General features: G+C 42.7%; 1 protein-coding gene across 1 annotated transcript; it reads left to right on the top strand.

The window, feature by feature from the left end:
- The first annotated feature begins 1,654 nt into the window (after positions 1 to 1,654).
- On the top strand, positions 1,655 to 15,420 carry CBX4 (chromobox 4). Its single transcript, XM_075846471.1, has 5 exons — positions 1,655 to 2,002; positions 2,081 to 2,124; positions 6,633 to 6,698; positions 13,302 to 13,368; positions 13,566 to 15,420. Exons 1-5 carry the CDS (start codon positions 1,934 to 1,936, stop codon positions 14,832 to 14,834), a joined length of 1,515 nt encoding a protein of 504 aa, XP_075702586.1. The 5' UTR covers positions 1,655 to 1,933; the 3' UTR covers positions 14,835 to 15,420.
- Positions 15,421 to 27,704: the final 12,284 nt, after the last annotated feature.

Raw genomic sequence — 27,704 nt, 5'->3', positions numbered from 1 at the left:
CGTCCTTTTGGCCAAAATCATTACTAATACCCCAGGTATTTTTCATTCTTACTTTATATTTGCTTCTTTTGGACACAGCCGGGTCTTTGATGCTGGGAGAGCATGGTGTGTTGTTGTTTGGCATAGCAAGCAGGGCAGCCCGCTCTATGAACTATCAAGGCGTCACAAATAGGCTTCTGCCTGGATATACACGCTGCGCCTCATGACTTACACACTATCCCTCCATGTTTCACACACTTGTACCCCATTATTCATTTATTTTTATTGATGCACTTTACTCATTACTGCCCCCTATATTTCACCCCTATTATTATCACTTGCACATACACTATTCATTTATTATTTCTTACTACACATCCCATGCACCACACGCCACTCCCCTCAAGACTAGTGGGAGTGGCTATTATTATTTAAAGCACCTGTTCACTCTCCTCCATCAGCGTTTCTGACCTGTCTGTTTCCATTTGTAAGTATGGCCTTTTTCAGTGTTTTTGTGTGTTATGTCCCCTTGTTTTTATCTGTTCGGTGTGTCCATATATGGACAGTGTAGTCACTCACTTCTCCTGTAGGAGTCGGAATCCCCAATCCCCGGCCGGGTTTCCTGGGCCGTCAAAAAATCGGTCGTGTGAATAGCCCCATTAGGGGTCTATTGTTCCTACTGCAGCCGGGTGACGGCCGATTAATGAACGGCCGTCACCCGATCGGGAAACCCGGTCATGTGAATAAGGGCTTAGTCTCTCCACCTTGCCCTATGATACCCACCAGCTGTCTCTGCCCTGCCCCTCCGAAGAGACCCTACTAGTTTGCTTTTCACCGCTGACCCCTTTACTTTGTGCCCCCAGACTCCTTGGCTTTATGGGGCCCAGAAATTTCTGATGGCGGCCCTGGTCACAATAGTTGTAGAACAATACATAACAGGAATACTTAAAGGGGTTTTTCCATCAGGGACATTTATGACATATCCACAGGACTTGTCAGATAGATGTGGGGCCCACCTCTGCACATATCTCTAGACCAGGGCTTCCTAAACCCCGTTCTACCATTTTTCTGCTGCAGTCGCCTCCCGGCCACTTCCTGACTATACGGTCGGGAGTACGAAAACTGCGCAACCCGCTGAGCTACGCAGTTTCTGTAAGTCCTATAGTAGTGAATGGCAGTTACGGAGGAAGCGTAGCTTGTGAGCTACGCTATTTTTGTAACTACCATTCACTTCTATGGGGCTTACGGAAACTGCGTAGCTCAAATAGATTTCAGTTCGATCAGACAGCATCAGGAGGGTCTTGGTCTATACATATAGCGATCGATATATCCGGTTATTATGATATGGGGGATATTTTGGCTGATTTATTTATTTGCCTCCATCTTTAGTAAACAAATACATAAAACATATTTACAGCGCATGGATAAGATGATGTCCACCGCATTTTGATGCTTTATCACTCACAGCTCCAGTGATATACAGCACAACGTGACAGGGGACTGAGCGCACCCGCCCACAGATGTTCTCTGCACCGCTTGCAGTTTTGTCTGTGCATGGCGGAAAGCTCGGTACTTCCTCCCTTCCCCCATCTTCTCGCTCCTTGCTGAGGTGGGCGGGAAATACCGTATCTACTAGCCAATCACGGCGTCCCGTTGTTGCTCGGTGACAGCTGGACGCTCCGCCCATGTGATGTCAGGAGCTGCTGAACGCCAGCTCCAGGACAGAGTGAGAGGACGCAGCGTGACACGGAGAAGCGGTGATGCGCTCTTCACTGTCATTCTACAGCCAGGGACTCATTCCAGCGCTCTACTCCATAAGCCAAACGGGGGAATGAGCGGTGGTCTTCTGTCGTGCTGACAGTCGGGGGTTACAAGTGGCAGAGACCGGAGCACTGATTTGTACCCTCAGGATTCTGAAGACACTCGGAGCTTTGGCCTTTTCTAGGCGGAGAAGATGGAGCTGCCTGCCGCTGGCGAGCATGTGTTTGCGGTAGAAAGCATCGAGAAGAGGCGAATCCGCAAGGTAAGAAGCCGGCGGGCGCCGCTCCTAATGCGCCATGATCCCACTTGGCCGTCAGTCACACCGTATGTTCTATTGCAGGGCCGTGTGGAATATCTGGTGAAATGGCGCGGCTGGTCCTCCAAGTAAGTGCCTATATAACAACACAACCCTCTGCAATGGAGACATACCCCATCCCCCACACACATATACAAGCTGCTGTTAATGGTTTGGCATCGGATTATCCCGTTATTAAATCTCTTCTTCTTTCTCTTCTTTTTCTTCCTCCTCTCTCTTCTTCTTTCCCTCTCTTCTTCCTCCTCTCTCTTCTTCTTTCCCTCTCTTCTTCCTCCTCTCTCTTCTTCTTTCCCTCTCTTCTTCCTCCTCTCTCTTCTTCTTTCCCTCTCTTCTTCCTCCTCTCTCTTCTTCTTTCCCTCTCTTCTTCCTCCTCTCTCTTCTTCTTTCCCTCTCTTCTTCCTCCTCTCTCTTCTTCTTTCCCTCTCTTCTTCCTCCTCTCTCTTCTTCTTTCCCTCTCTTCTTCCTCCTCTCTCTTCTTCTTTCCCTCTCTTCTTCCTCCTCTCTCTTCTTCTTTCCCTCTCTTCTTCCTCCTCTCTCTTCTTCTTTCCCTCTCTTCTTCCTCCTCTCTCTTCTTCTTTCCCTCTCTTCTTCCTCCTCTCTCTTCTTCTTTCCCTCTCTTCTTCCTCCTCTCTCTTCTTCTTTCCCTCTCTTCTTCCTCCTCTCTCTTCTTCTTTCCCTCTCTTCTTCCTCCTCTCTCTTCTTCTTTCCCTCTCTTCTTCCTCCTCTCTCTTCTTCTTTCCCTCTCTTCTTCCTCCTCTCTCTTCTTCTTTCCCTCTCTTCTTCCTCCTCTCTCTTCTTCTTTCCCTCTCTTCTTCCTCCTCTCTCTTCTTCTTTCCCTCTCTTCTTCCTCCTCTCTCTTCTTCTTTCCCTCTCTTCTTCCTCCTCTCTCTTCTTCTTTCCCTCTCTTCTTCCTCCTCTCTCTTCTTCTTTCCCTCTCTTCTTCCTCCTCTCTCTTCTTCTTTCCCTCTCTTCTTCCTCCTCTCTCTTCTTCTTTCCCTCTCTTCTTCCTCCTCTCTCTTCTTCTTTCCCTCTCTTCTTCCTCCTCTCTCTTCTTCTTTCCCTCTCTTCTTCCTCCTCTCTCTTCTTCTTTCCCTCTCTTCTTCTTTCCCTCTCTTCTTCCTCCTCTCTCTTCTTTCCCTCTCTTCTTCTTTCCCTCTCTTCTTCCTCCTCTTCTCTCTCTCTCTCTCCTTCTCCTTCTTCTTCTTCTTATTTCTCTCTTCTTCTTCTTCTTCTTATTTCTCTCTTCTTCTTCTTCTTATTTCTCTCTCTTCTTCTTCTTATTTCTCTCTCTTCCTCTTTCCCTCTCTTCTTCTTTCCCTCTCTTCTTCTTTCCCTCTCTTCTTCTTTCCCTCTCTTCTTCTTTCCCTCTCTTCTTCTTTCCCTCTCTTCTTCTTTCCCTCTCTTCTTCTTTCCCTCTCTTCTTCTTTCCCTCTCTTCTTCTTTCCCTCTCTTCTTCTTTCCCTCTCTTCTTCCTCCTCTCTCTTCTTTCCCTCTCTTCTTCTTTCCCTCTCTTCTTCCTCCTCCTCTTCTCTCTCTCCTTCTCCTTCTTCTTCTTCTTCTTTCTCTCTCTCTTCTTCTTCTTCTTCTTCTTCTTCTTCTTCTTCTTCTTCTTTCTCTCTCTTCTTCTTCTTCTTCTTCTTTCTCTCTCTTCTTCTTCTTCTTCTTATTTCTCTCTCTTCTTCTTCTTCTTATTTCTCTCTCTTCCTCTTTCCCTCTCTTCTTTCCCTCTCTTCTTCTTTCTCTCCCTATTCTTCTTTTTCTTTCGCTTCTCTTTTTCTTCTTCTTATTCTTCTTCTTTCCCTCTCTTCTTCTTTCTCTCCCTATTCTTCTTTCTCTTCCTATTCTTCTTTTTCTTTCGCTTCTCTTTTTCTTCTGCTTTCTCTCCTTTTTTCTTTCTCTCTTCATTTCCTTCGGCCATATAACCGCTGTATGCGTTAGCCTTTAGTATTTCTGTATATTATATGTCAGGTAGGGTATATGACGCTATGGACCTTTTATTTGAAAAACAAAACTGCTCTTCCAGTAAGTGAATATATATATATATGTGGCAGTATGGTCCACCACACTGTAGAGATTGCGCTCACATCTGTCCCTATCCTTACAATTTGATATCTGCAAAGCCGGTAACTTAACATAAACTTTTTCAATGTCTTTATTTAACCGACGGAGTGAGACATTCTATTTAGGCAAATTTCTGTGGTTTGGGGGTGAAACTTCTTGCTCCCACAAAAACTTTGTTCGCTTTTCAGATGAGGGGTATTAGAGGTTCCTAGCAGCTTCTTACCCCCTCTCCCTATGGCAGTAAAAGTGCCCCCTCGACCAATCTGAGGGTGCATGGTTTAAGTATATTTATTTCTGTTGTCAGAGACCATTGTCTAAAGTAGCGGTGTCAAACTCCTTTTCACCGAGGGCCACATCAGCCTTTTGGTTGCCTTCAAAGGGCCAATTGTAATTTTAAGACTGTATAAATGTAAGGGTATGTTCACACGGCTTATTTACGGACGTAATTCGGGCGTTTTACGCCTGGAATTACGTCTGAAAATACGGCTTGAAAGCGTTGACAAACATCTGCCCATTGAAAGCAATGGGCTGACGTTTGTCTGTTCACACGAGGCGTATATTTACGCGTCGCTGTCAAAAGACGGCGTGTAAATAGACGCCCCCGCGCTAACGAAGTGTCATGTCACTTCTTCAGACGTAAATGGAGCCGTTTTCCATGGACTCCATGGAAAACCAGCTCCAGTTACGTCCGTAATGGACGCAGTGAAAGACGCCTGCACATGCCGTTATGGCTGAAATGACGGGGCTGTTTTCTCCTGAAAACAGCCCCGTCATTTCAGCCGTTATGGATGCTGCCGTGTGAACATACCCTAACGGCTCGCTTAACTGTTAAGGCGTAGTTACATTTATATAATTACAACATGTGTATATATATGTGTATGTATGTGTGCTTATATATATATATATATATATATATATATATATCTCTATATATATCACAAAGTGTATGACCAGTTCAGCTATTGTTTCTTATCTCTTTTCTGTCAAATCTGTTTCTTGATATAAGGCCCCATGCACACGACCGTAGATTCCATCCGTAATAACGGACCCATTCATTTCTGTGGCCGACGGACACCTTCCTGTATATGTGGAAAGGCTCCGCAAAGGATAGAACATGTCCTACTTTTTGATTTTTACAGACCGTGTTCCCATGCTTTATATGGGAGCACGGCCCGCAAATGCGGGTGGATTTCCGCGACTGGCCGTGTTTGTTCTCACGGACAGTGATTACGGGCACGGTCGTGTTCATGGGGCCTTAAAGTACAAGCAATGAAAGGCACATAGTAAGTATAAGGCTCGGTTCCCACGCCGCATAAACACTGCAGAATTTCTTCAGCAGAATCCTTTGCGGAAATTCTGCAGCATTTAGAATAGCAGCAAAGTGGATAAGATTTTGCAAATCTTATCCACACACTGCGGGAATAAAAAAGCGCAGAAAAGTTGCGTGAAAAAGTGTTCTTGTGCGCGACCCAAACCTGCAGGATGTCAATTTATGCTATTGTGTGCGGAGATTCTCTATGTCGGCCCACAGACTTCAATGGGGAGCATCAATTCTCTGACGAAGCAGAACATGGGAATAACACAACGCAGGTGTGAACATAGCCTTAAACATTGCTTTATTAAAAAAAAAATGAGTTCAAAGGTTTAGTTTAAATGACTTGTTTATAATCAAAATACGGTGCAAATCCAAGTAAATTGTACCAACAATAAAACCGGTGCCAAAGAAGGTTCATGAAGGTTTCAAAAAGCCCTTTTCAAGATTGCCAAATTTTCATGGAGTTCGAATTATGTGTAGAGTACGATGGATAAAAATTTCTGTCCATGGTCATGTGATGGACACACAGGTGCACGGCTCGTTACAGTTACACTCTGTCTATCAGAGCTGTGTCATCTAACGATCCCAGCAGCTGTGTGTCCATCACATGACCACGGACAGGACTTTATCCACTGGAAGCGAACAATCAATTTTCCTACTAAATAACAACAAGCAGAGATCTTGATAACCATGAGGAATTAATACAGAAATTATGTTGGAAACTTACATAACTTTTAATTATACAAGGATTAACAATAATTTCTTGAAACCACACAACCTCTTTAAGATAGATATTCTGGGGTGTAATATCTATGGGTTGTTGTCAAACTTGTCTGGTGATCTCTAGCACCCCGAGTAGAGGTGACTTTTAGGGCAAAGCCACTGTGTGTAGGCATGACTCCGGGACTAATTGGCACCGCTAGCAGGTATGGGGTGTCCATGGTTAATTTTTGTGGCCACTCTGGGGTTTCCTACATCTGGACATAAGTTTATAACATGTTTCTTGCAGCCTTATGCACCTAGAAGGGCCATGTGAGTGTTTGAGGGCTATGGTCACTAACAGCAAGCACAGATCTTGAAAATGGCCAGGAGATGAAACACAAAGAAAATTAGAAAGCTACCAAACATTTCATTAGTCAGAAAATTAATTTAAAGAAAAAAAAGTAGATAATGGGTAATCTGGCATATTTTGCTTTTCAGGTATAATACATGGGAGCCAGAGGAAAATATTTTGGACCCCCGACTCTTGGTTGCCTTTCAGAACAGGTGAGAAACTAACAGTCACTCCAGTCATTAAATCAAAAAAAAGTCAGCTTTTGGTCTGTTATGGATCTCTACGAGCCCGCAAAGTTTAATTTACCTGAATTGTGCCGGTACAGAGATCCCCTAGTGTTCCCTACTAGGCCGCATCTGAAGCCTGTGCTGCCATACATAACAATAGAGCAGTGCTGTCCTGAGCCGCTGCGGAGTCATTGTACGAAATATATCCAAACAGCATTGTATGATTTTAGAATGATGAATTCCTCCTTGCTGGTTACTAATAGGACACAGGGAGGATGGGGCTTGGATAATGTCAAGAAGATATATAAATAATGTTTTCTGTCAGTCAGATTCCATGACTAAGGTTGCCATCCGGCCAGCATTCTACCGGCCTGACCGGTGTTTTTATGGTCAGGCCGGTGGCGGTATTTTTCTTTTTTTATCGCCCTCACAGGAGGCCGGTATTTTTCAGTTCTGTGGCAATTCCAGGTTTCAACTGTATCTGCGTCCTCAGGACGCAAATACAGTTGAATCCAGTGGTGGAGCAGGGAGCCGTCAGCTCCCTGCTCTTCCATTCACTTTGTAAAGCCAGCCGTGAGCGGACAGGTGCGATGCAGTGACGTCATCCAGCCTGTCTGCACCGAGCTAAACACTGCACAGACCGGAGGAGCAGAGGGATCTCCTCCATTCTTCATGGAAGCGGGGTTAGGTGAGTATTTTATTATGCACAAAAAAACCACTATGGGGGCATCACACTGTGTGGGGGCAGCTATAGTGACGTATTCTGTGTGAGGGCAGCTATGGGGGCATTATTCTAAGTGGGGGCAGCTATGGGGGTATTATGCTGTGTGATGGGCACTATGGGGCATTATCCTGTGTGATGGGCACTATGGGGCATTATACTGTGTGTGGGAGGCATTATGGGACATTATACGGTGTCCCGGCACTAGGGAATTAAACGATGTGGCACTAGAGGGGCATTATAATGTGTGGGGGGCAACTTTGTGGGCATTATACTGTGGAGGGCCACTATGGGGGCATTATACTGTATGTGGAGCAGCTATGGGGGCATTATACTGTGTGTGGGGCAGCTATAGGGGCATTATACTGGATGTGGGAGGCACTATGGGGCATTATACAGTGTTAGGGGCACTTTGGGGAAATTATACTATGTGAAGGAGAACTATAGGGCATTAAACTGTGTGGGAGGCACTAGAGGGGCATTTTAATGTGTGGGGGCAGCTATGGGGCAATATAGTATATGGGGGCATTATACTGTGGGGAGGCACTATGGGAGCATGATACTGTGTGGGCTGAGCTGGTCGTGTATGGGCGGGGATTGGGTGATGTTAGAGGCGTGGCTTAACAGGGAAAAAATTTGCTGCTTCGCGCACCGCATCAGTTGTCCCTCTTCACAATAATTGAAAGGTATGCTCGGTTCATGTTCAATATGCACTCTTTACTGCTCGTTTGTTCCTCCGACTCCTCCACTGATTTTGGCTCCGACAGGGGGCCAATGTGAACCGCAGAAGTATCGTCCATAATATGGGAGCAATAAAGCACCCGCATTACGCCAATCTGAATGCTGCTTTAGTGGGAAGTTTGTGTAGAGGCGGTAATGTTCTTGGTAAATGAGTATAATCCACTATACTGTCCGGTGGTAATGTCCTGGCGTAGAGATACAGTATTTCGGGACAATATTGTGGTGGAAATGTGTGAGCATTAATGTAGTGCCATCCCCTCTCCTCGGAGACTGCGCTAGGAGAGAACATCTGCTGGCTACTACTACTGATAGCCAGTGTTCTCTCCCAGCAGACAATACAGCATAGGAATCCCACTCTCCTTTCTCCCAGATCACCAGCAAGCGCATGTTTGGCTCAGCCTGCTGTAATAAAAGCTATGATAATGGTTGGAGGGGGCGAAGGGGGTAGGTCCATCCAAAGCTTTACAATTTTTAGCAAATTGAAAGCGTACCTCCAATTATGAAAAAAAAATTAATCAATGAATAGTGCAAGTAATTATAAGAAACTTCTGGAAAGAGACACAAAAAACTCAGACACACAAAGAGGAAGCTGCTGGAAGAGAGACACACAAACCGCAGTTTCTTAAGGCCCTTTTGCACTGGCCCATAATCGGCCGGTGCAGCGAGTGCCGATCAACGAGACATCACAGATCGGCGCTCGTTTGCTCCAGTCACACGGAGCTATGGATGAGGACGAGCGGTTGTTACTGTGATCGCTCGTCCCCATACATTATCATCTGGTCTGCAGCGCGTCTCCCAGTTTACACACCAAGATGTGCTGCCGACAACGACAATATTTTACTTTTTTAAAACGATACGACCAGAAGATGATCGAGCGTTTGCTCGTTCAGCAGAAGATCGTTACCCTGTTTACACAGGGCAATTACCGGCAGCGAGCATTCTATGAACACTTGTCTGCCCGATAATCGCCCAGTGTAAAACCCCCTTTAGTTCTGCTACACCTAGAGCTTTTGATACTGCTATATCTGCTTAGATAATCCTCTACCACTGTTCAGAGTGAGGTAATAAATCAATTAGCCGCCTTCTCCTCCCCCCTTCCCTCTCCATAGACTTCTGTGTGTGATGCAGGAGACAGATGACAGATTCTTAGAGATAAGAGGCTGAGTGAAGCGAATCGGCCTGAGAAGTTAAGTAGAAATAATGAGGCCCGGTTCCCACGGGTCGGATACGCTGCGTAAAACTTCGCAGCCTATCTGCTAGAATCTACAGCAGTGAATTCCGGTCTAAAGTCTGCACCAAATCCTGTTTGCTGCTGCAGACACCCGATGAGGAGAGAGAAAAAAAAAGTCTATACTTACCTCTCCCTGGTCTCCTATAGCAAACTTTACTCCTCCGAGTGCTGGTGTCGGTCCTCCCGGCCTGGGATGATGTTTTCTCCGAGGTTTACCATTGCAGCCTGTGATTGGCTGCAGTCGTCACACGGGAAGAAACGTCATCCCAGGAGGCGGGCATCACTAAGATCAGAAGGGAAAGAAGTGAGACGTCCTTATGGGAAAGCCAGGAGCAGTGAGCATCAATTTTTTTTTTTCAAAATGGAATGTGTTCCTTTCAAGACTTGCTTTTCACTTCCCAGTTGAACTTAATGGGGAAAGTCTGCGACAAATCTGCAACCAATACGCAACGTAAGTTGATATGCTGCGTCTGCACGCAAAGTTTCAGCAGCATGTGTATGGGATTGTTAAAATCTCATCCACTTTGATGCTGCTACTGTAATATGATTTCAGTGGTGACGATCCGGTGAAAATGGTTTCCGTTTGTCACCGTTGTTTAAGGGTTCCGTCGTTTTGACGGAATGAATAGCGCTATGGTTGCCGTTTGTTTCAGTTTGGATTCCGTTCATAGGTTCCCCTGACGGAAAGCTCAGACGGAACCCATGAATGGAATCCCAACACAGATGTGAACGAAGCCTTAGTTGTGTGCACCTGCCCACTGATATCTATGTTCGGTACCGCAGTCAAGAGCTACCGCAGCATCTGAGCGGTATGACAAAGGGAGTGGGGCTTATTGAAGGCCTCAGTGTCTTAAGCCTTGGCAAGTTGTATTGCATGTTTAAGTCCTCTAGGAGGGCTAAAAAAAAGGTAATAAAATATGTCTAATAATAGTTTGGAAAATAAATCTTAAAAAAATATATAACATAGTTTTAAAAAACACACCTTTTTCCATTATTCACCAAAATAGTTCATTGCAATAAAAAAAGTAAACAATCGATATCGCCACGTCCATAAAAGGCCAAACTATTAAAATCATATTGCCAGAGTTGCTGTTTTTTGGTCACTTTGCTTCCCTTGCTTTTTTTTATAAAAACGGTTTAAAAAAGTCGTATGTACTGCAAAATGGTGTTAATAAAAAATGCTCCATCGACAGAAAAATAAAAAAATGATGAATTTTAGAACATGGCAACACAAAACACTAAGGTGTTTTTATATTGTAAAAGAGGGGAAAAAAAAACTATACGTTTGGCATTGCCGTAATCAGATTGACCCACAGAATGAGGTTAACGTGTCATTTTTACCACACCGTGAATGCCTTAAAAACAAAACCCCAAAAACGATGGCGGAATTAAAAGGTACTATTAAAAAAAACGACAACTCGTCCCACAGCAAACAAGCTCTAATATGGCGTTAAAATAAAAAAGTTATTTTATTTTCCGTCGCTGTATGATTTTTTTTGCGGGATGAGTTGTATTTTTCAACGGCACAATTTTGGGGTACATAAAACGTATTGATTACCTTTTATGACTTTTTTATAACGCTGTCACTATTGACCGTGGTTAAATGGCCAGGGTCGGGGTTAGCTCTGATACAAGCCTTTGCAGTTGTATGTCAGCGGGTATATTACAGCCGGCACCCACTGCTGATAGCAGGATAAACCCCTTCTGCCGCAGCCATTTTTAATTTTCCCTTATTCCTCCCCACCTTCCAAAAGCCATAACTTTTTTATTTTTCTGTTGATAAAGCCGTATGAGAGCATTATTTTTGCAGGACGAAAAAATTATTTGTTGAATAGGAAAAAACAGTGATTCCTCAAATGCATTTTGGGTTTCGTTTTTGCGGCATGTAAAAAAAAAACTACACGTTAACTTTATTCTGTGGGTCAATACGATTACGTCGATACAAAATTAGATAGTGTTTTTTTTACTTTTACAAGGGAAAAACAAAATGTTACAAATAAAAATTCATTTTTTTGTCGCCATATTCTGATAGCCATGACTTCATTTTTCCGTCTATAGAGTAGTGCGAGGGCTTGTTTTTTGCGGGGCAAGCTGTAGCTTTTATTGTTACCATTTTGGGGTAAATAAGACTTTTTGATCACTTTTTATTCCTTTTTTGTGGGAGATGAGGTGACAAAAAAACAGCAATTCTGGCAATAATTATCTGGGACATTTTCTGGGAAAATGTGAAAAGTGGGGATTTGGAACTTGTAATATTTTTTTGTACAAAAGAAAAAAAAAATATTTAACTGTTTTTATTAGTCCCCCTAGGGGACTTGAACCAGCGATTGTTGGATTTCTTGTAGGATATACTGCAATACTAATGTATTGCAGTATATTGTGATTTTTACCAGCTCCAGGGCTTAATAGGAACACAAAGGTGGCCCCCAGACTGGCATGGCAACCATTGTCATCCCACAGTCGTGGGGGGGGGGGGGGGGGGCACGATGGGATGCCATAGTGGGCTGCACCAAATTAATTTAATTTACAATGACAATTATTGCTAATAAAAGGGGTTTTCGAATAAGGGACACTTATGACATCTCCACAGGATAGTCCCTAAATGTCAATAGTCCAGTGTAATATATACTATTACAATAGTCCAATGAAATATTTATATGTATATATATATATACACACATACATGGGCACACATGTACTGAAAATTGACGGAAAAACAGGCTTCAGAAGCAAAGGAGCACCTAGTGGATTTTCTGGCCTCCTTTTTATTATATTATATTTTAGGCACCATGTCAGGTTTGAAGAGGATTTGTGGTTCCAAAACAAAGGAAACACCCTAAAAAAGATCCCAGTTTGGAAACTACACCCAATGAGGAATTCAACTAGGGGTGTAGGGGTGATCGAACAGGTGAATCATAGATTAGAATTTGGCCGTGAAAATTAAAATTTTAATTTTTTCCAACAAGATGTCATTTTAGCGTAAAAAAAAATTATTATTCATTTCCACTAGGAATAAAGAAGAAAAAAAAAACAACATTTGTAAAGCAAATTCTTCCAAGTACGGAAATACCCCACATATGACCATAAAATGCTATTTGGACACACGGTAGGGCTCAGAAGGGAAAGAGCACCATTTGCCATTGGAACACAGGTTTCGCTGGATTGGTTTCTCGCAATCATGTCACTTTTCCAAAGCCCCGTAGGGTACCAGTACAGTGGGAACTCCCCAAAAGTGACTCCATGTGGGAAACTACACTCCGTGAGAAATTTATCTATGGGTATAGCAAACATTTTTACCCCACAGGTGTTTCATTAGAATTGGAAGTGAAAATAAAAAATGTTTCAAATGTTTAATTTTGTCAAAACGTAAAGGAGAAAATTAACCCCCAACATTTGTAAAACAACGTCCCCAGAGTACGGAAATAGGTGTTGCTAGATGCAGTTAAAATTAATTGGGGTACACAAAGAAAATCAGAAATCCATGTGAGTGTATGAAACCATTCTTACTTTTCGATGCTTCATAGACGGGCATCGTCTGATTAGCCATCCAAGCTTTATATTATGACACGGGTGTGAGTCCTTGCGGCAAGTTTATACTTCACTCCTTCTCAAAGACACCCCTTAGGTTAGTTGTAACATTGTTAGCATTTGAATTATTTTGTCGTTTTAATTTTTAATGAGATCATTAGCATCTGAACTTTGCAATTTTTTTTCTACTCTGAATTTTTAATTTTTATTTTATAAGATTAGACAGAGATGAAATTGCGTAATTTCTCCTATGACGTTACACCAGACTTTGTTTAAAATTGGTTCATACAAAAGCTTCTTTACTTTGCATATCATGGAAAATATAATAATTATTATTTATGTGCTTATTTTATTACTTTTTATATAGGGAAAGGCAGGAGCAAATTCTGGGTTACAGAAAACGTGGCCCTAAACCAAAACATCACATTCTATCAGTAAGTTAATATTTTTTTATATAAAAAATCCGTACTTTATATGAGAGCACTAGGTCTTTCTAATATTATGCGTTCAAATGCGCAAACTCTGTATATGGAGATTATTTATTATATTTAATTGTATAGTCCCTGCTTTTGTATTACCTGTCCAGTTTATGTATAATATAGCTTGAATTTGACTTTGTTTTATCTTGCAGATACCCTCTTTTGCTTCTAGGTCTAGTGTTTTAAGTGGCCTTCAGGACTCTTCCGTGCACCACCTCACTAAACTGGATATTTCATCCGTTAAAAAGAATCCGCTTCATCAGTATCAACTGAACAGCAAAAAGCATCACCAGTATCAGCCAAATGACCATGATCATGCCGAAAAGCATCACCCCAGCAGCCAAAGGAAATATTTTTACCAATTAAACAGTAAGAGGCACCATCATTATCAACCTGATCCGAAAATGTATGATCAGCAGTCCTCAGGGAAAGAACTGCAGGTCTGCGCTGATCCAAACAATAGAAACAAGGAACGGTCATGGCATCGTAGTCCGTATGTGGATTTTGGAGTTCACGTAAAGAATAGTTCCGGAACCTTGAATGGGGTATGTAAGAACAGTTCATCTGTCGGCACCTCCACCAGTCCAGCTACGGAGAAGCCAGTAAATGGAATTGGAGGTAAAATGAAGATTGTGAAGAATAAAAATAAGAACGGAAGGATTGTTATAGTTATGAGTAAATACATGGATAAAGGATTGCCGCCGGTAAAAATTAATTCATCTAAGGAAGATTGTGTTGCTGTTGCTTCTGGAAACGGAGTGGAAACTCTAGAATCTTGTAATGGAGAAAGGACTTGTGAAGTCATAGAAGAAAAACAGGAACACTGGAAGAAGAGGGTCGAGTCTAAAATAAGTGCAGCCAATAGTAATGGGGACAGGGGCACAGTTCCTCTTGCTGGCCTCCAGAGAACCTATTCGAATGTTGACCCTGTCTGTGATAAGCCATTGCAGCTTACCACCAAAAAGGATATGATCACCGGGTTGAATGGGTCCAAATTTGCTTTGAGTGATTCTCCGAAAGACGTAGTGTATACGAATCCTAGAAAGCGCTGCTTATCTGAGATATCTCCACCAAACAAACCCTTCAAAAAGATACTTACTTCTCGGAGTGTCAGTGCTTCTGATCGACTGGAGAACCAGTGTTTGCTAAACTTATATCCCCGAGAGCCAGACATAATTCTTCTTGACTCTGACCTGGATGAACCCATAGACCTGCGCTGTGTAAAGTCCAGGTGTGACGGTGACCAAGGCTTAGGAAAAAATAGGATGCAAGCGACGCCACGGGAATTACAACCCACTAAAACAGACTGTGCCAAGGAGGAACCACAAACTTTCTTCAGACCATTTTTGGGGAATATTGTTATTACAGATGTAACTGCCAACTGTCTTACCGTCACTTTCAAGGAGTATATAACAACATGACCACACAAACGAAATTTCTTGGGATAATCTGCAATCGCCACGTTTACCATCAGGGAACACCGCAGCAGGGAATAACATCATAGTGGATTTTATTTCTTTTTTTTGCAAAATTGACAGTTGTGAAATTTGATATGTTCTAGCACTTAGCAGCATATAGGCAGAAATATTATATCATGTAATATATAAACTTTCAGGGTAACTATGTATTGTTTCATATTTATATGTGTAGATTTAACTTGGCTTTACATTGTTTGGACATATTTTAGTGGAAAACACATTGTTATGTACCTATTTTGTTGTCAGAACTGTATGCATTTCCCTGATGTGTGATGATAATGTGTATATTTTTGTGTCCTGTTGGAATACAGTACAAATTTAAATCCAGAGTGTTTGATAGGAAAATGCTGCTATTAGACTAGGCCTAATGCTTCCAGTAACTGATTGGATGTAAATATACCGTGGAGAAATGTTACGTAAGTGCTATAAACCGTGGGCTTATCTGGCCTTCAGCAACAGTTAAGTACCTTCTGATGCTGTGTAACCATAAAATAAAAGTGAAACTCTGATAAAAAGAAATAACTTACAATTGTTTCCAATGTGTGACTGTTATCAACGTGCCAAATAGACCCTTTAACTCCTTAACGCCGAAGGATGGATATATCCGTCCTCAGCAGCTGCTAGTTCGCGCAGGAGGACGGATATATCCGTCCTGTGATGGCGCGGGTACTGAGACTGTACCCACGCGATCAGCGGCAGGAGCACGGCTGTTATACTCAGCCTGGCTCCTGCTGCAACTGCCGGAATCGAAGCGCGCTCCGATTCCGACAGTTTAACCTATTAAATGCCGCTGCCAATAGTGACAGCGGCATCTAATGTGTTTGACAGGGGCAGGGAGCTCCCTCTGTCACCCGATCGGCGCCCCCGCAAACAAATCGCGGGTCGCCGTCGTGTTTCCATGACAGCCGGGGGTCTAACAAAGACCCCCAGGTCTGTCTTCAGCATCTGCCTGTTAGGCAATGCCGGAGGCATGACCTAACAGATTGCCTGTCAGTTTTACACTGACAGGCAATAATGCTTTGGTATATATGCGATCAACAGATCGCATAGTGAAGTCCCCTGGTGGGACTTAAAAAAAAAAATGTCAATCCGTTAAATAAAGTTTGTGAAAAAATAAATAAAAATTACAGTCACAATCAAATAAAAGTGTCAAAACAAATCACACATACACATATATGGTATCCCCGCGATCGTAACAACTTGACCAATAAAATGAGCACATTAATTAAACTGCCGGATGAACAGCGTCCAAAGAAAACGCAAAAAACAACGGCAAAATTCTCTCTTTTCTCCCATTCCCCCCATAAAAAATAAAATAAAAGTTCATCTATAAGTCCTATGTACCCCAAAATAGTACTAATGAAAACTACACATTGTCCCGTAAAAATCAAGCCCACATACGACCACATCGACGGAAAAATAAAAAAATTACGTCTCTTGGAATGCGGCGATGCAAAAGCAAGTAATTTTTTTCTAAAAGGGTTTTTATTGTGCAAACGTAGGAAAACATATAAAACCTTTACATATTTGGTATCCCCGTAATCGTGCCGACCCATAGAATAAAGGTAGCATGTTATTTACTCTGCATAGTAAACGGCGTAAATTTATAACGTGAAAATTAATACTGGAATAGCTGCTTATTTTCAATTCTCTCCTAAAATAAAGTTAATCAATATGTTATAAGCATCTAAAAATGGTACAATTACAAAATACAACTCGTCCCGCAAAAAACAAGCCCTTATACGGCTATGACGACGGAATAAAAAAAAAGTTACGACTCTTGGAATGCGACCGTGAAAAAACAAGAAATAATCCTTGGTCATTAACGTGCAAAATGGCCTGGTCATTAAGGGGTTAAGCATAGTTAGGAAAATTAATGAATGGAATCGAAACCAGCCTATGATTGAACATCCTTAGTGACCTTAATTTTGACTTTCACCAATTATAGTAAAGTTTTTCTAAGGTCTTGGAACCAAACTGCAGTGCATTCCTAGAAAATATGTTCGATATTGGATGTCAATATTTTCCTCTGGAAAAACGAAACACAAAATTTTTTTTTGCTATGCATGTTACGTCAGTTTACCACCAAAAAAAGGTATGGAACAATAGACAACGCGGTTTCATCCTGCAGAGTCCAATAAAAAATGTATATGTTGAACATATACTTTCCATTACGTCCCCCACGATGGCACACTAGCAGGATGACCCAATGACCTCTGTAGGGACAGGAACAGAGAGAGGTTAAAATTCCCCACGATCAGCCTCCCACCAGTGTATTTCCTTTCCCTACAGCGGTCAGGATGGAGAGAGGATTCTCTCCACCTAAGGGGGGGGGGGGGGTGACACCAAGGCGATGGTGGCCTGGATCTAGGGATTTCTCTTTGGGAGACTAAAGCGGGACGGAGTGTCAGACTTCCGCTCGGCTGTACGAACCACGTGGGGTCCTTCAGCGCCTGCCGCATCATCCGTGTGGTTCAGGGTGCGGAACTTCTGGCAGAAGCGGTGCCGGGTGATCCACGTGCGACGGAAGTGGCGTCACAAGCTGGGACCGGATCAGGAGCGTGGAGAAGGTAAAAGACCGGTGTGTTCAGAGGTCTGCCACGTGCTTCCTGATATGAGGTCTGTGATGGTCACCGTTTTCTTCACTACCGAAGAAGTCCTTTCCTGGCAACAATCTTTTGGGGATTTAGTTTGACTAATCTGAGGTCTCCTGCCTGTCTCTTCCTGTGAGTTTCCCCCCAAAAAAGGGCGGGGGGAAAATGTAATGCTGTATAGCTTATTTTTAACTCTTTCCCCCCCCCCCACTCTGAGCCTGATGTATACTAGTTATATAATATACACCTGACACCACTGCCCCACACTGTATAAAGCCCCCATAACTGCCCTCCACACAGTATAAAGTCCCCCATAATTGCCCTCCACACAGTATAATGCCCCCTATAACTTCCCTCCACACAGTATAATGCCCCCATAACTGCCCTCCACACAGTATAATGCCTCCATAACTGCCCTCCACAGTATAATGTCCCCATAACTGCCCTCCACAGAGTATAAAGTCCCCCATAGCTGCACCCTCAAAGTATAATGTCCCATAGCTGCCGCCACACAATATAATGCCCATAGCTACCCCCACACAGCCCCAATAGTGCGTGTTAAAATTAATAATATACATACTCAGCTATTCCCGATCCAATGACGAGTGGAGGAGATCAGGCGCAATGACATCACTGCCTCGCATTCGGCAATACATAGTGAATGGTAGAGCAGGGACCTTACAGCCCCTTGCTCTACCATTGGATTAAACTGTATCTGCATCCTGAAGATGCAGATACAGCTTAAAACGGGAACAAAAAAATGGAATGTGCAAGATGACGTAGATTTTTTTTTTAAACTCATTTTATTGAAAATACACAGTGCACATGGTATGATAAACATAACATTTTGGGTGACATGCAAGAAACCCATTATTTCAATGTAACAACCATACAAACAGCAACATCGATCTCCGTTACACAGTGAGAATAAGATGTGGTACATCCTTTTCCGGTATGTTACTGAGTATAACCATTACATTTATAGGAACAAAAGCAATGCAAATATATACAACCCTGTTATAAATAGTTGTACAATCCAGGACTGATTTCGTCCAACCCCCTATCGAACCTCCCCCCCCAGTTAGGGCCCGCTACCCCGTCCCTGCTTACTCAATTAAACCCCAAGACTGTTTAGGGAGGACCTGAGGTCACCTACATTAAACGATGCAAGAGGCGATGAGCACCAACTACCCCACACTTCCAGAAATTTATACGGACATCCCCGATGTTTGTATACTAGATTAGCGTAAGGTATTACTGAGTTGAGCAGTGATTTCCATTGTGGAACCGTTGGGTGAAGATCTCCCATCCAACGAAGTGCAATAGCTTTCCTGGCCATGAACAGGGTCTCCCGTAGAAATATACCTTCATAGTGTGTCCAGGAGTTCGGTGGGAACAGACCCAACAAACATAGCCCAGGCTCACAGGGGACTCGTTTACCTGTTACTGATGAGAGGAAGTCCGTGACCCCTCTCCAGAATTTAGCTATTACCGGGCAGTGCCACAGATGACGTAGATTTTAATTGAGCTGAATTTCGGTGTTGTGTTTTTTTTGATGATTACTGTGAACATTGTGGAAGTTAAGAGACAAAAAAAAAACATTCAAGTTGAGATGTTTAGGGTTTTAAAAGCGAAGAGGAAACGTGTCTTTCCAATTAATGAAAATTTAGTAGTATTAATAAATGAAGTGGAAGGACCTGGAAAATAGATTAGGGGTCTATCGTGAATTTAGAAACAGACTGCTATTTAATGAAGAAGAAACAAGTGTTTGGGATGACGTCCCAAAAATAGACATTCAGATGGCAAAAGTAGTTAAACAAACGTCTCTACATTTTGAGGATTCGGTTCAACTAATCAATGCCTGCAAGAAGGTCTCTCTGGTTAAGATACTGGCAGAAGGGAGACACCCGTTCTAAAAATAGACTTTGCCTTATTCCGTTCTTGGGCGAATATGTATTTGGTCCAGATTTGGACAAAATTTTAGAAGCAGCAGGCAGGAAATAAGGGTTTCCAGAAGACAGACCAATCAAGAGAAAGTATTTCGGTCTCAACGGGATAACTAAAAAGGGAAAGGAAAGACATGTCGCCGGAGTTACCCCAAAGGCAGAAAGGGTAGAGGTTTCCTCCACAACCCAAATAACTTCAATAAACCAGAAAACAAACTGATGCCATGGTCGGAGAAAGATTACTAAAATTCTACCATCAGTGGAGGGACAGTACTCAAAACAAGTGAGTCCTAGACATAATCAGGAGTGGATACAGAATAGAATTTTAAGCTCTTCCTCCAAGAAAATTTGTTTCGACCAGGCAACCGTCAACCTTTCTAAGAAAAGGAAATGTGGGACAACATTAAGGACTTACTTCAGTTGGGGGTAATAACTTCGGTGCCTCAGTCTCAGCGGGGAGAAGGTCTCTATTCCTCCCTTTTCCTAATAAAAAAAAGCCAAGCAACATACACACTAATAATAAACCTAAAATACTTGAACAGGTGGGTAGTTTACAGAAGATTCAAGATGGAGTCAATAGCATCCACAATACCTCTAATAAACAAAGGGGTATTCATGTGCACCTTAGACCTGAACGACGCTTATTACCACGTCCCATTCACTCTTCTTCACAAAAGTTTCTCAGGTTTGCCATAGTGATATCTCTAGACAAGGTCCTGCATTTTCAGTTTACAGCTCTCCCTTTTGGGATCTCATCCACCCCAAGGGTATTTACAAAAATAACGATAGAGGTAGAAGAGACCTTTCGCAGACGGGATAATTACCTAGACGACTTCTTGATTACAGTGAAAATCTGAGAAATTCTTTCCACTCAGGTGAAAATAGTAATGCAGCAGTTATCAGACCTAGGCTGGATTATAAGCTACCTGCAGTCATATCTTCTGCCAAACACTCAGAAATGTTCCTAGGAGTATTTCTGGACTCTTCTACTCAAACATCCAAAAAGCTTTTATTACATTTATGCAAATGAGCATTTTGGAGCAACGAGGGCTTCACCGTGGCTCCAAAATGCTCTCCGGTCATTCACCAGTTCAACCGCCCTCCCTCCCTGCTTCCTTTGATTGACAGAGTTCACGCCTGGCCCCGTAGTGTAGCAAATGTGCGCGCGTCCCTACATCCTAATCGTCGCATGCGCAGTAGTGTCGATTAGAACGGTGGTAATCTTTATGCTTATCACATTGGCAGAAATGTAATAAAAGCTTCTCTTCAAAGGAGGCACTCCGTGGAAAGACATAATACACGTCAGAATCAGGTTAGCCTAATCTATAATAGCCTGATGGTAGTTCAATACGGACATCTGGTGACAGACTCCCTTTAACCAAACCTCCCTTTGAGACAATAGAAGCTATAGACATCAAACACCTTTCCTTTAAAGTAGCTTTCCTGATCACTATAACCCCAGCAAGAAATCTCTTCCAAGTATCTATGAATAAACCATATCTGAGAATAACTGATGATAGAATCATATTAAAACTAGACCCAAATTCTCTCCTAAAGGTTGCCAAAGGCTTCCATAGAAACCAGGAGATCGTTCTTCCATTGTTTTGTGCAGATCCAAAATCGGGAAAATAAATGGATTTCCACTGTCTGGATGTCAGAAGACCTGTTTTACAATATCTAAAGTCTACTTCACATTGGCGTAGAGAATCAAACCTTCTTGTCCAATTTGGTGGAAGAAATAAAGGACTAAAAACCTCAGAGGCCACTATAGCCAGATGGATTAAAACCACTATTAAAGACTGTTATATTCTTGAGGGAAGATTAATACACATAAACATCAAAGCCCACTCCTCCAGATTCACAGCCTCATCATGGGGGTGGGGCGGGGGGGCCTCTTTAGACTAGATCCATAACCTAGACCTTTCATCTAATAGAGACTTGGGCTTCGGTTTAAATTACTTCAAGCTGTGGTCCCACCCTAAACCATCTCATCTGGTATTCTCCCAGTGGGCTGTCATGGGGGACGTAATGGAAAATAAGAATGTCTTCCAGGTAATTCAGTTTCCATGAGTCCAACGTGACGGCATAGATTTTGCCCTCCCTATCTGTGATGTTAGCATATGAATAAAAATCAAGTTGCAGTTCCTTCCGGTTTAGTGATGTGGTATACACTGGTGGGAGGCTGAGGATGGGGCCTTTTAACCTCTCTCTGTTCCTGTCCCTACAGAAGTCAATGGGTTATCCTCCTAGTGTGCCGTCATTGTGGAATCATGGAAACTGAATTACCGGTAAGACTAATTCCATTTTTTTTATTTAACACCAGTTGCAGGAATCCGTTAAATGTATAAGTCATGGACTTTTCAATAGCGTTTCATGACATACTGTATGAGTTAAATGGTTGGCATTATAGCCTATGGGTGATGAATACAATAAACGGATGCATAACAGTGGAATCCTTAGACTTTAAGATATCAGCAGCACAACAAGCATACGAAAAAAGGAAGGAACAAATTCAAAGTATTGGTATTTATTCACCAAGCATAAAAAAACTTTCAAAGTTGCGTGATAAAAACCCTATTAGGGTTGAAACGTTTGTTCTGTTTGGTGAATAAATACCAATACTTTTTTCACTACTGGGGTGCTGCAGCTCTTCTCATTTCTACTCTGTAACAGTGGAATCCATCACCCATAAAGTAGAATGGCATCTGTTTAATAGATACAATATGAACTCTCTTTTCATGGCGTATCCGTTAAAAGGATACCATTATAGCCTATGGGCGAGGGACGCCACTGTTAGGCATTCGTCACAGCGTACGTTTATATGTTGAAAGCTTTTCCCAGTATACAGATGTGGCCAAGTTTATCTTGACTGATAATATGCTGCAGCGTGATATCACACAACAAAGGCCATTAAAAAAGTCAAGTTAGGGTATGTGCACACACACTAATTACGTCCGTGATTGACGGACGTATTTCGGCCGCAAGTAGTGGACCGAACACAGTGCAGGGAGCCGGGCTCCTAGCATCATACTTATGTACGATGCTAGGAGTCCCTGCCTCGCTGCAGGACAACTGTCCCGTACTGTAATCATGTTTTCAGTACGGGACAGTAGATCCACGGAGAGGCAGGGACTCCTAGCGTCGTACATAATTATGATCCTAGGAGCCCGGCTCCCTGCACTGTGTTCGGTCCGGGTCTTCCGGCCGAAATACGTCCGTCAATTACGGACGTAATTAGTGTGTGTGCACATACCCTTAGGGTATGTTCACACGGCGGGGGTCCGTAACGGCTGAAATTACGGGGATGTTTCAGCCTGAAAACATCCCCGTAAATTCAGCCGTACCGGCATGTGCAGGCGCTTGAACGCCGCGTCAATTACGGCCGTAATTAGCGCTGCTATTCATTGGAGTCAATGAATAGCGGCTCCAAATACGGCCAAAGAAGTGACAGGTCACTTCTTCTACGCGGGCGTCTATTTACGCGCCGTCATTTGACAGCGGCGCGTAAATATACGCCTCGTGTGAACAGACAAACGTCTGCCCATTGCTTTCAATGGGCAGATGTTTGTCAGCGCTATTGAGGCGCTATTTTCGGGCGTAATTCGGGGCAAAAACGCCCGATTTACGTCTGTAAATAGGCCGTGTGAACATACCCTTAAAGTTTCTTGCCACTGTATTTAATGCGTTAAGTCAAGATAAAGATGGCTACATCTGTATACATCAAATGTAGGCCAAAAAAAAAGCATGATCTGAACATAGCCTTATACAGATTTTGAATATAATAATTTTTCTAATGCCTGATCCTGTATTAAATCCCGATTTATTAACTGCATATCTATCACTTATTTGGTGTAATAAGACAATATAAATGGCATTTTCATAGGCATGGGTTATAGGCACCACATGAGGTCCTTTAGGCATAGGTAACATGACAGCTTTTTACTTATCACAAATAAAACCACACACCTCAAAGGTAAAATTGTCAAAAAAAAAAAAATGGCAGCAAAACAATATCTTCTTAAGAAAAAAAAATTGTGAATTATTGTTTCCAACAGAAATACATAGACATAACATAAAATATTGGTATATGGTATACATGTATGTATATATGAATGTGGTAACATGCTTTATACCCTGCAAACCAAGGATAACTGAGTTAGTGATATTTTACTAGAACAGCAGTGTCAATAAAATTGTAAAAATAAGAACTTTTTGTCACATTAAAAACCCTTTTAGTGCGTTTTATACATTCCCCCCACGACACCCATAAAAAAAAGAAAACTCACCTCACCTCTTTTCCCCTCCGGGTCCCTTTATCACTCCAGCGCGGCATTTACAAGGTCCCGATGCCGAACAGCATCAGGGCCTTGTATGCGACGCGGCACTTTAACGTCGTTAGGACTGTGTCACATACAACGTGCTGATGCTGCCTGGCGTCAGAACATTGTATGAGCCGTTCTGGAGTGATAAGGGAGCCGGAGGGCAGCAGAGGAGTGGAGAGGTGAGTATAATTATTTATCCTCTTTGACTCTGATTAGACTGCAAAAGGATAAAAAGGGTGGGGATATAATGACACCTTTAGGGCTTATTTACATGAACGTGTAATATGTTCGTGCAATGTGCGTGAACAGAACCTAAACAGAATATATAAAGAAAGGTTTTATGGGATTGCTCTCCTGGATCCAATTCTGGATTGGGATAGAATAACGCATGCAAAATCTGAACCAAATCTGCACTGTGGGAACCCAGCCTGATTGTACTGCTGGAGACCTAGGAAAAGGCGTTTGTCCTGTGAGCCATAGGGCCTAGGTGTGGCTCCAACCTCATATTTATGCCCCTGAGTCTGACCTACATTGGTCCCTAATTTGTGAGAATGGCAGAGCACTTTAATGACATACAGGGGTGGACCTTGAGACATTGTAGTTTCAGCCTGCCAAAAGCAAAACAGAGTAAGGTGCCATGGCAATAAGATACCAATTTCTATTGTGGCAAATTTTTAATTTTTTAATTTTTATACTGCTAAGTTTTTTTTGGTAGGTTCCACTGGACCGTTTGGACTACGTCGTAGATTCATTGGACTACTTCGATGATTTACTTTTTAAAAAAAATAAAAAATGGTGAAAGAGGGTGCATGGGGGAGTTTTGATTTTTTTTTTTTTTTAAATTCTTATGTCTGTGAAAAATAGGGGGAACCCCACGTCATTTTTTAAAAAGAAATAATAAAAAAAAAATTACGTGAGATCCCCTCCATTTTTAATAACTAGCCAGATACAATAAAGCAGAAGCAGCCTAGCATTACCAGGGTGGGAAGGGCCACGGTTTTTGGGCCTTCCTAGCCTGATAGTACCAGCCTGCGGCCACCCCAGTACCCTTCACTTCAGATGGTCCTGTACTGGATCGTACCCAGCTCTTCCCGGTACTCCTGGTGGCGGTGGGTACCGGGGTAATAATAGGGGGTTAGTGCTAGCCTTTTTACTGGCTAACACTAAGCCCCTTCTTAGTAATGGACGCTCTCAATCAGACAACTGCAATTACTAAGCGGTAAAGAAGTATTCAAAAACAGAGACATAAAAAATTTTTTTTTATTGAAATCACTCTTACACACAATCAATTTTAACCATTTTATTGAAAAAAGCTCAAGGCCGCATTCACACGAGCGTGTTCGGTCCACAATATACAGTCCGTATATATTTCCCGGACCGAACACACTGCAGGGAGCCGGGATCTTATCGTCACAGTTATCTATGACGCTAGGAGTCCCTGCCTCGCTGCGGGAAAACTGTCCCGTACTGAAAATATGATTACAGTACAGGAAAGTTTTTCCGCAGCGAGGCAGCGACTCCTAGCGTCATACATAACTATGACGATAAGAGCCCGGCTCCCTGTAGTGTGTTCGGTCCGGGAAATACTGCCGACATACGGACCGTATATCGTGGACCAAACACGCTCGTGTGAATCCGGCCTTAGGGTATGTTCACACAATGTGTTTTCAGACGTAATTCGGGCCGTTTACGCCTCGAATTACGCCAGAAAAAACTGCACCATTACGCCTCCAAACATCTGCCCACTGCTTGCAATGGGATTTACGGTGTTCTGTTCCCACGAGGCGTAATTTTATGCATCGTTTTCAAAATATGGCGCGTAAAAAGACGCTGCGTAAAAAGAAGTGCAGGTCATTTCTTGGGACATTTTTGGAGCCGTTAATCATTGACTCCATTGAAAAACAGCTCCAAAAACGGTCGTAAAATACGCAGCGAAAAACTCGAGTTGCTACAAAAACGTCTGAAAATCAGGAGCTGTTTTCACTTGAAAACAGCTCAGTATTTTCATACGTTTTTAGTCTAGCGTTTGAACATACCCTAAATCAGCTAAGTAGTCCAACGAATCTACAACGTAGTCCAAATGTTCCAGCGGAACCTGCAAAACAAAATTTAGCAGTATGAAAAATAAAAATAAAGATGGCTACCCCCACAGAAGTACAAACATATGAATAAATAGTTACTTTAGGGAACATATTAAAATAATTAGAAAAAATAGGCCCATAAAGTAAAACTTCAATAAACTATCAAATAAAATGAAATAATTATAACACCTTTCCTTTAAAGAGAACCTTTCACCTGCCCATACGTGTGCAGAATGTAATGGGCCAGGCTACACAAACCCTGGGGCACTTTAAAAAAAAATCCTAGCCTCCTCCGTTATTTAGGGATTGGTGCCGTAATATTTTTGTGCCTGATATTTTAATAACCCCCTGAACTGTCAATGGGGCGGTAATTGGCAAGGGGGCGTGTCACATCGCTGTGACACTGTCCAATCACCTACGGACAGTGTCACAGCAAGAGCTGGAGAGAGGAGAGCGTGTGCGCACAGCTCCACCGCCACTACGGAACAGAAGAGGAGAAGAAGAGTGTGAACTCTTCTTCTGTTCCATGGCATCGGAGCTGTGCACGCACGCACGCTCTCACTCTTTTGCTCTCGACAGACAAGGACGACAAGACCGATCTCTCGCGAGAGATCATACAGTCTTGTACTTGCCTGCCGAGAGCGGAAGAGTGAGTGCATGCGCACGCACACGCTCTCTAGCTCCTGCTGTTGACACTGTCTGTAGCTGATTGGACAGTGTCACAGCGATGTTACACGCCCACTTGCCAATTACCGCCCCATTGACAGTTCAGGGGGTTATTTACATATGGGACGCCAAATATTACGGCACCTATATCTAAATAACGAAGGAGGCTAGGAAAAAAATGTAAAGTGCCCCAGAGTTTGTGCAGCCCTGACCATTCGGGAATGTTCACACGGCAGCGTCAGTTACGGCTGAAATTACGGAGCTGTTTTCAGGAGAAAACAGCTCCGCAATTTCAGACGTAATGGCAAGTGCAGGCGCTTTTCGCTGCGTCCATTACGGACGTACACTACCGTTCAAAAGTTTAGGGTCACTTAGAAATTTCCTTATTTTTGAAAGAAAAGCACAGTTTTTTTCAATAAAGATAACATTAAATTAATCAGAAATACACTCTATACATTGTTAATGTGCTAAATGACTATTCTAGCTGCAAACGTCTGGTTTTTAATGCAATATCTACATAGGTATATAGAGGCCCATTTCCAGCAACCATCACTCCAGTGTTCTAATGGTACATTGTGTTTGCTAACTGTGTTAGAAGGCTAATGGATGATTAGAAAACACTTGAAAACCCTTGTGCAATTATGTTAGCACCGCTGTAAACAGTTTTGCTGTTTAGAGGAGCTATAAAACTGACCTTCCTTTGAGCTAGTTGAGAATCTGGAGCATTACATTTGTGGGTTTGATTCAACTCTCAAAATGACTAGAAAAAGAGAGCTTTCATGTGGAAATCGACAGTCTATTCTTGTTCTTAGAAATGAAGGCTATTCCATGAGAGAAATTGACAAGAAACTGAAGATTTCCTACAACGATGTGTACTACTCCCTTCAGAGGACAGCACACACAGGCTCTAACCAGGGTAGAAAGAGAAGTGGGAGGCCCCGCTGCACAACTGAGCAACAAGACAAGTACATTAGAGTCTCTAGTTTGAGAAATAGACGCCTCACAGGTCTTCAACTGGCAGCTTCATTAAATAGTACCCGCAAAACGCCAGTGTCAACGTCTACAGTGAAGAGGCGACTCCGGGATGCTGGCCTTCAGGGCAGAGTGGCAAAGAAAAAGCCATATCTGAGACTGGCTAATAAAAGGAAAAGATTAATATGGGCAAAAGCACACAGACATTGGACAGAGGAAGATTGGGAAAAAG

This window comes from Rhinoderma darwinii, chromosome 13 (genome assembly GCF_050947455.1).
Source record: "Rhinoderma darwinii isolate aRhiDar2 chromosome 13, aRhiDar2.hap1, whole genome shotgun sequence".
Taxonomy (NCBI): domain Eukaryota; kingdom Metazoa; phylum Chordata; class Amphibia; order Anura; family Rhinodermatidae; genus Rhinoderma; species Rhinoderma darwinii.
This window is presented reverse-complemented; position numbering and strand designations above follow the sequence as displayed.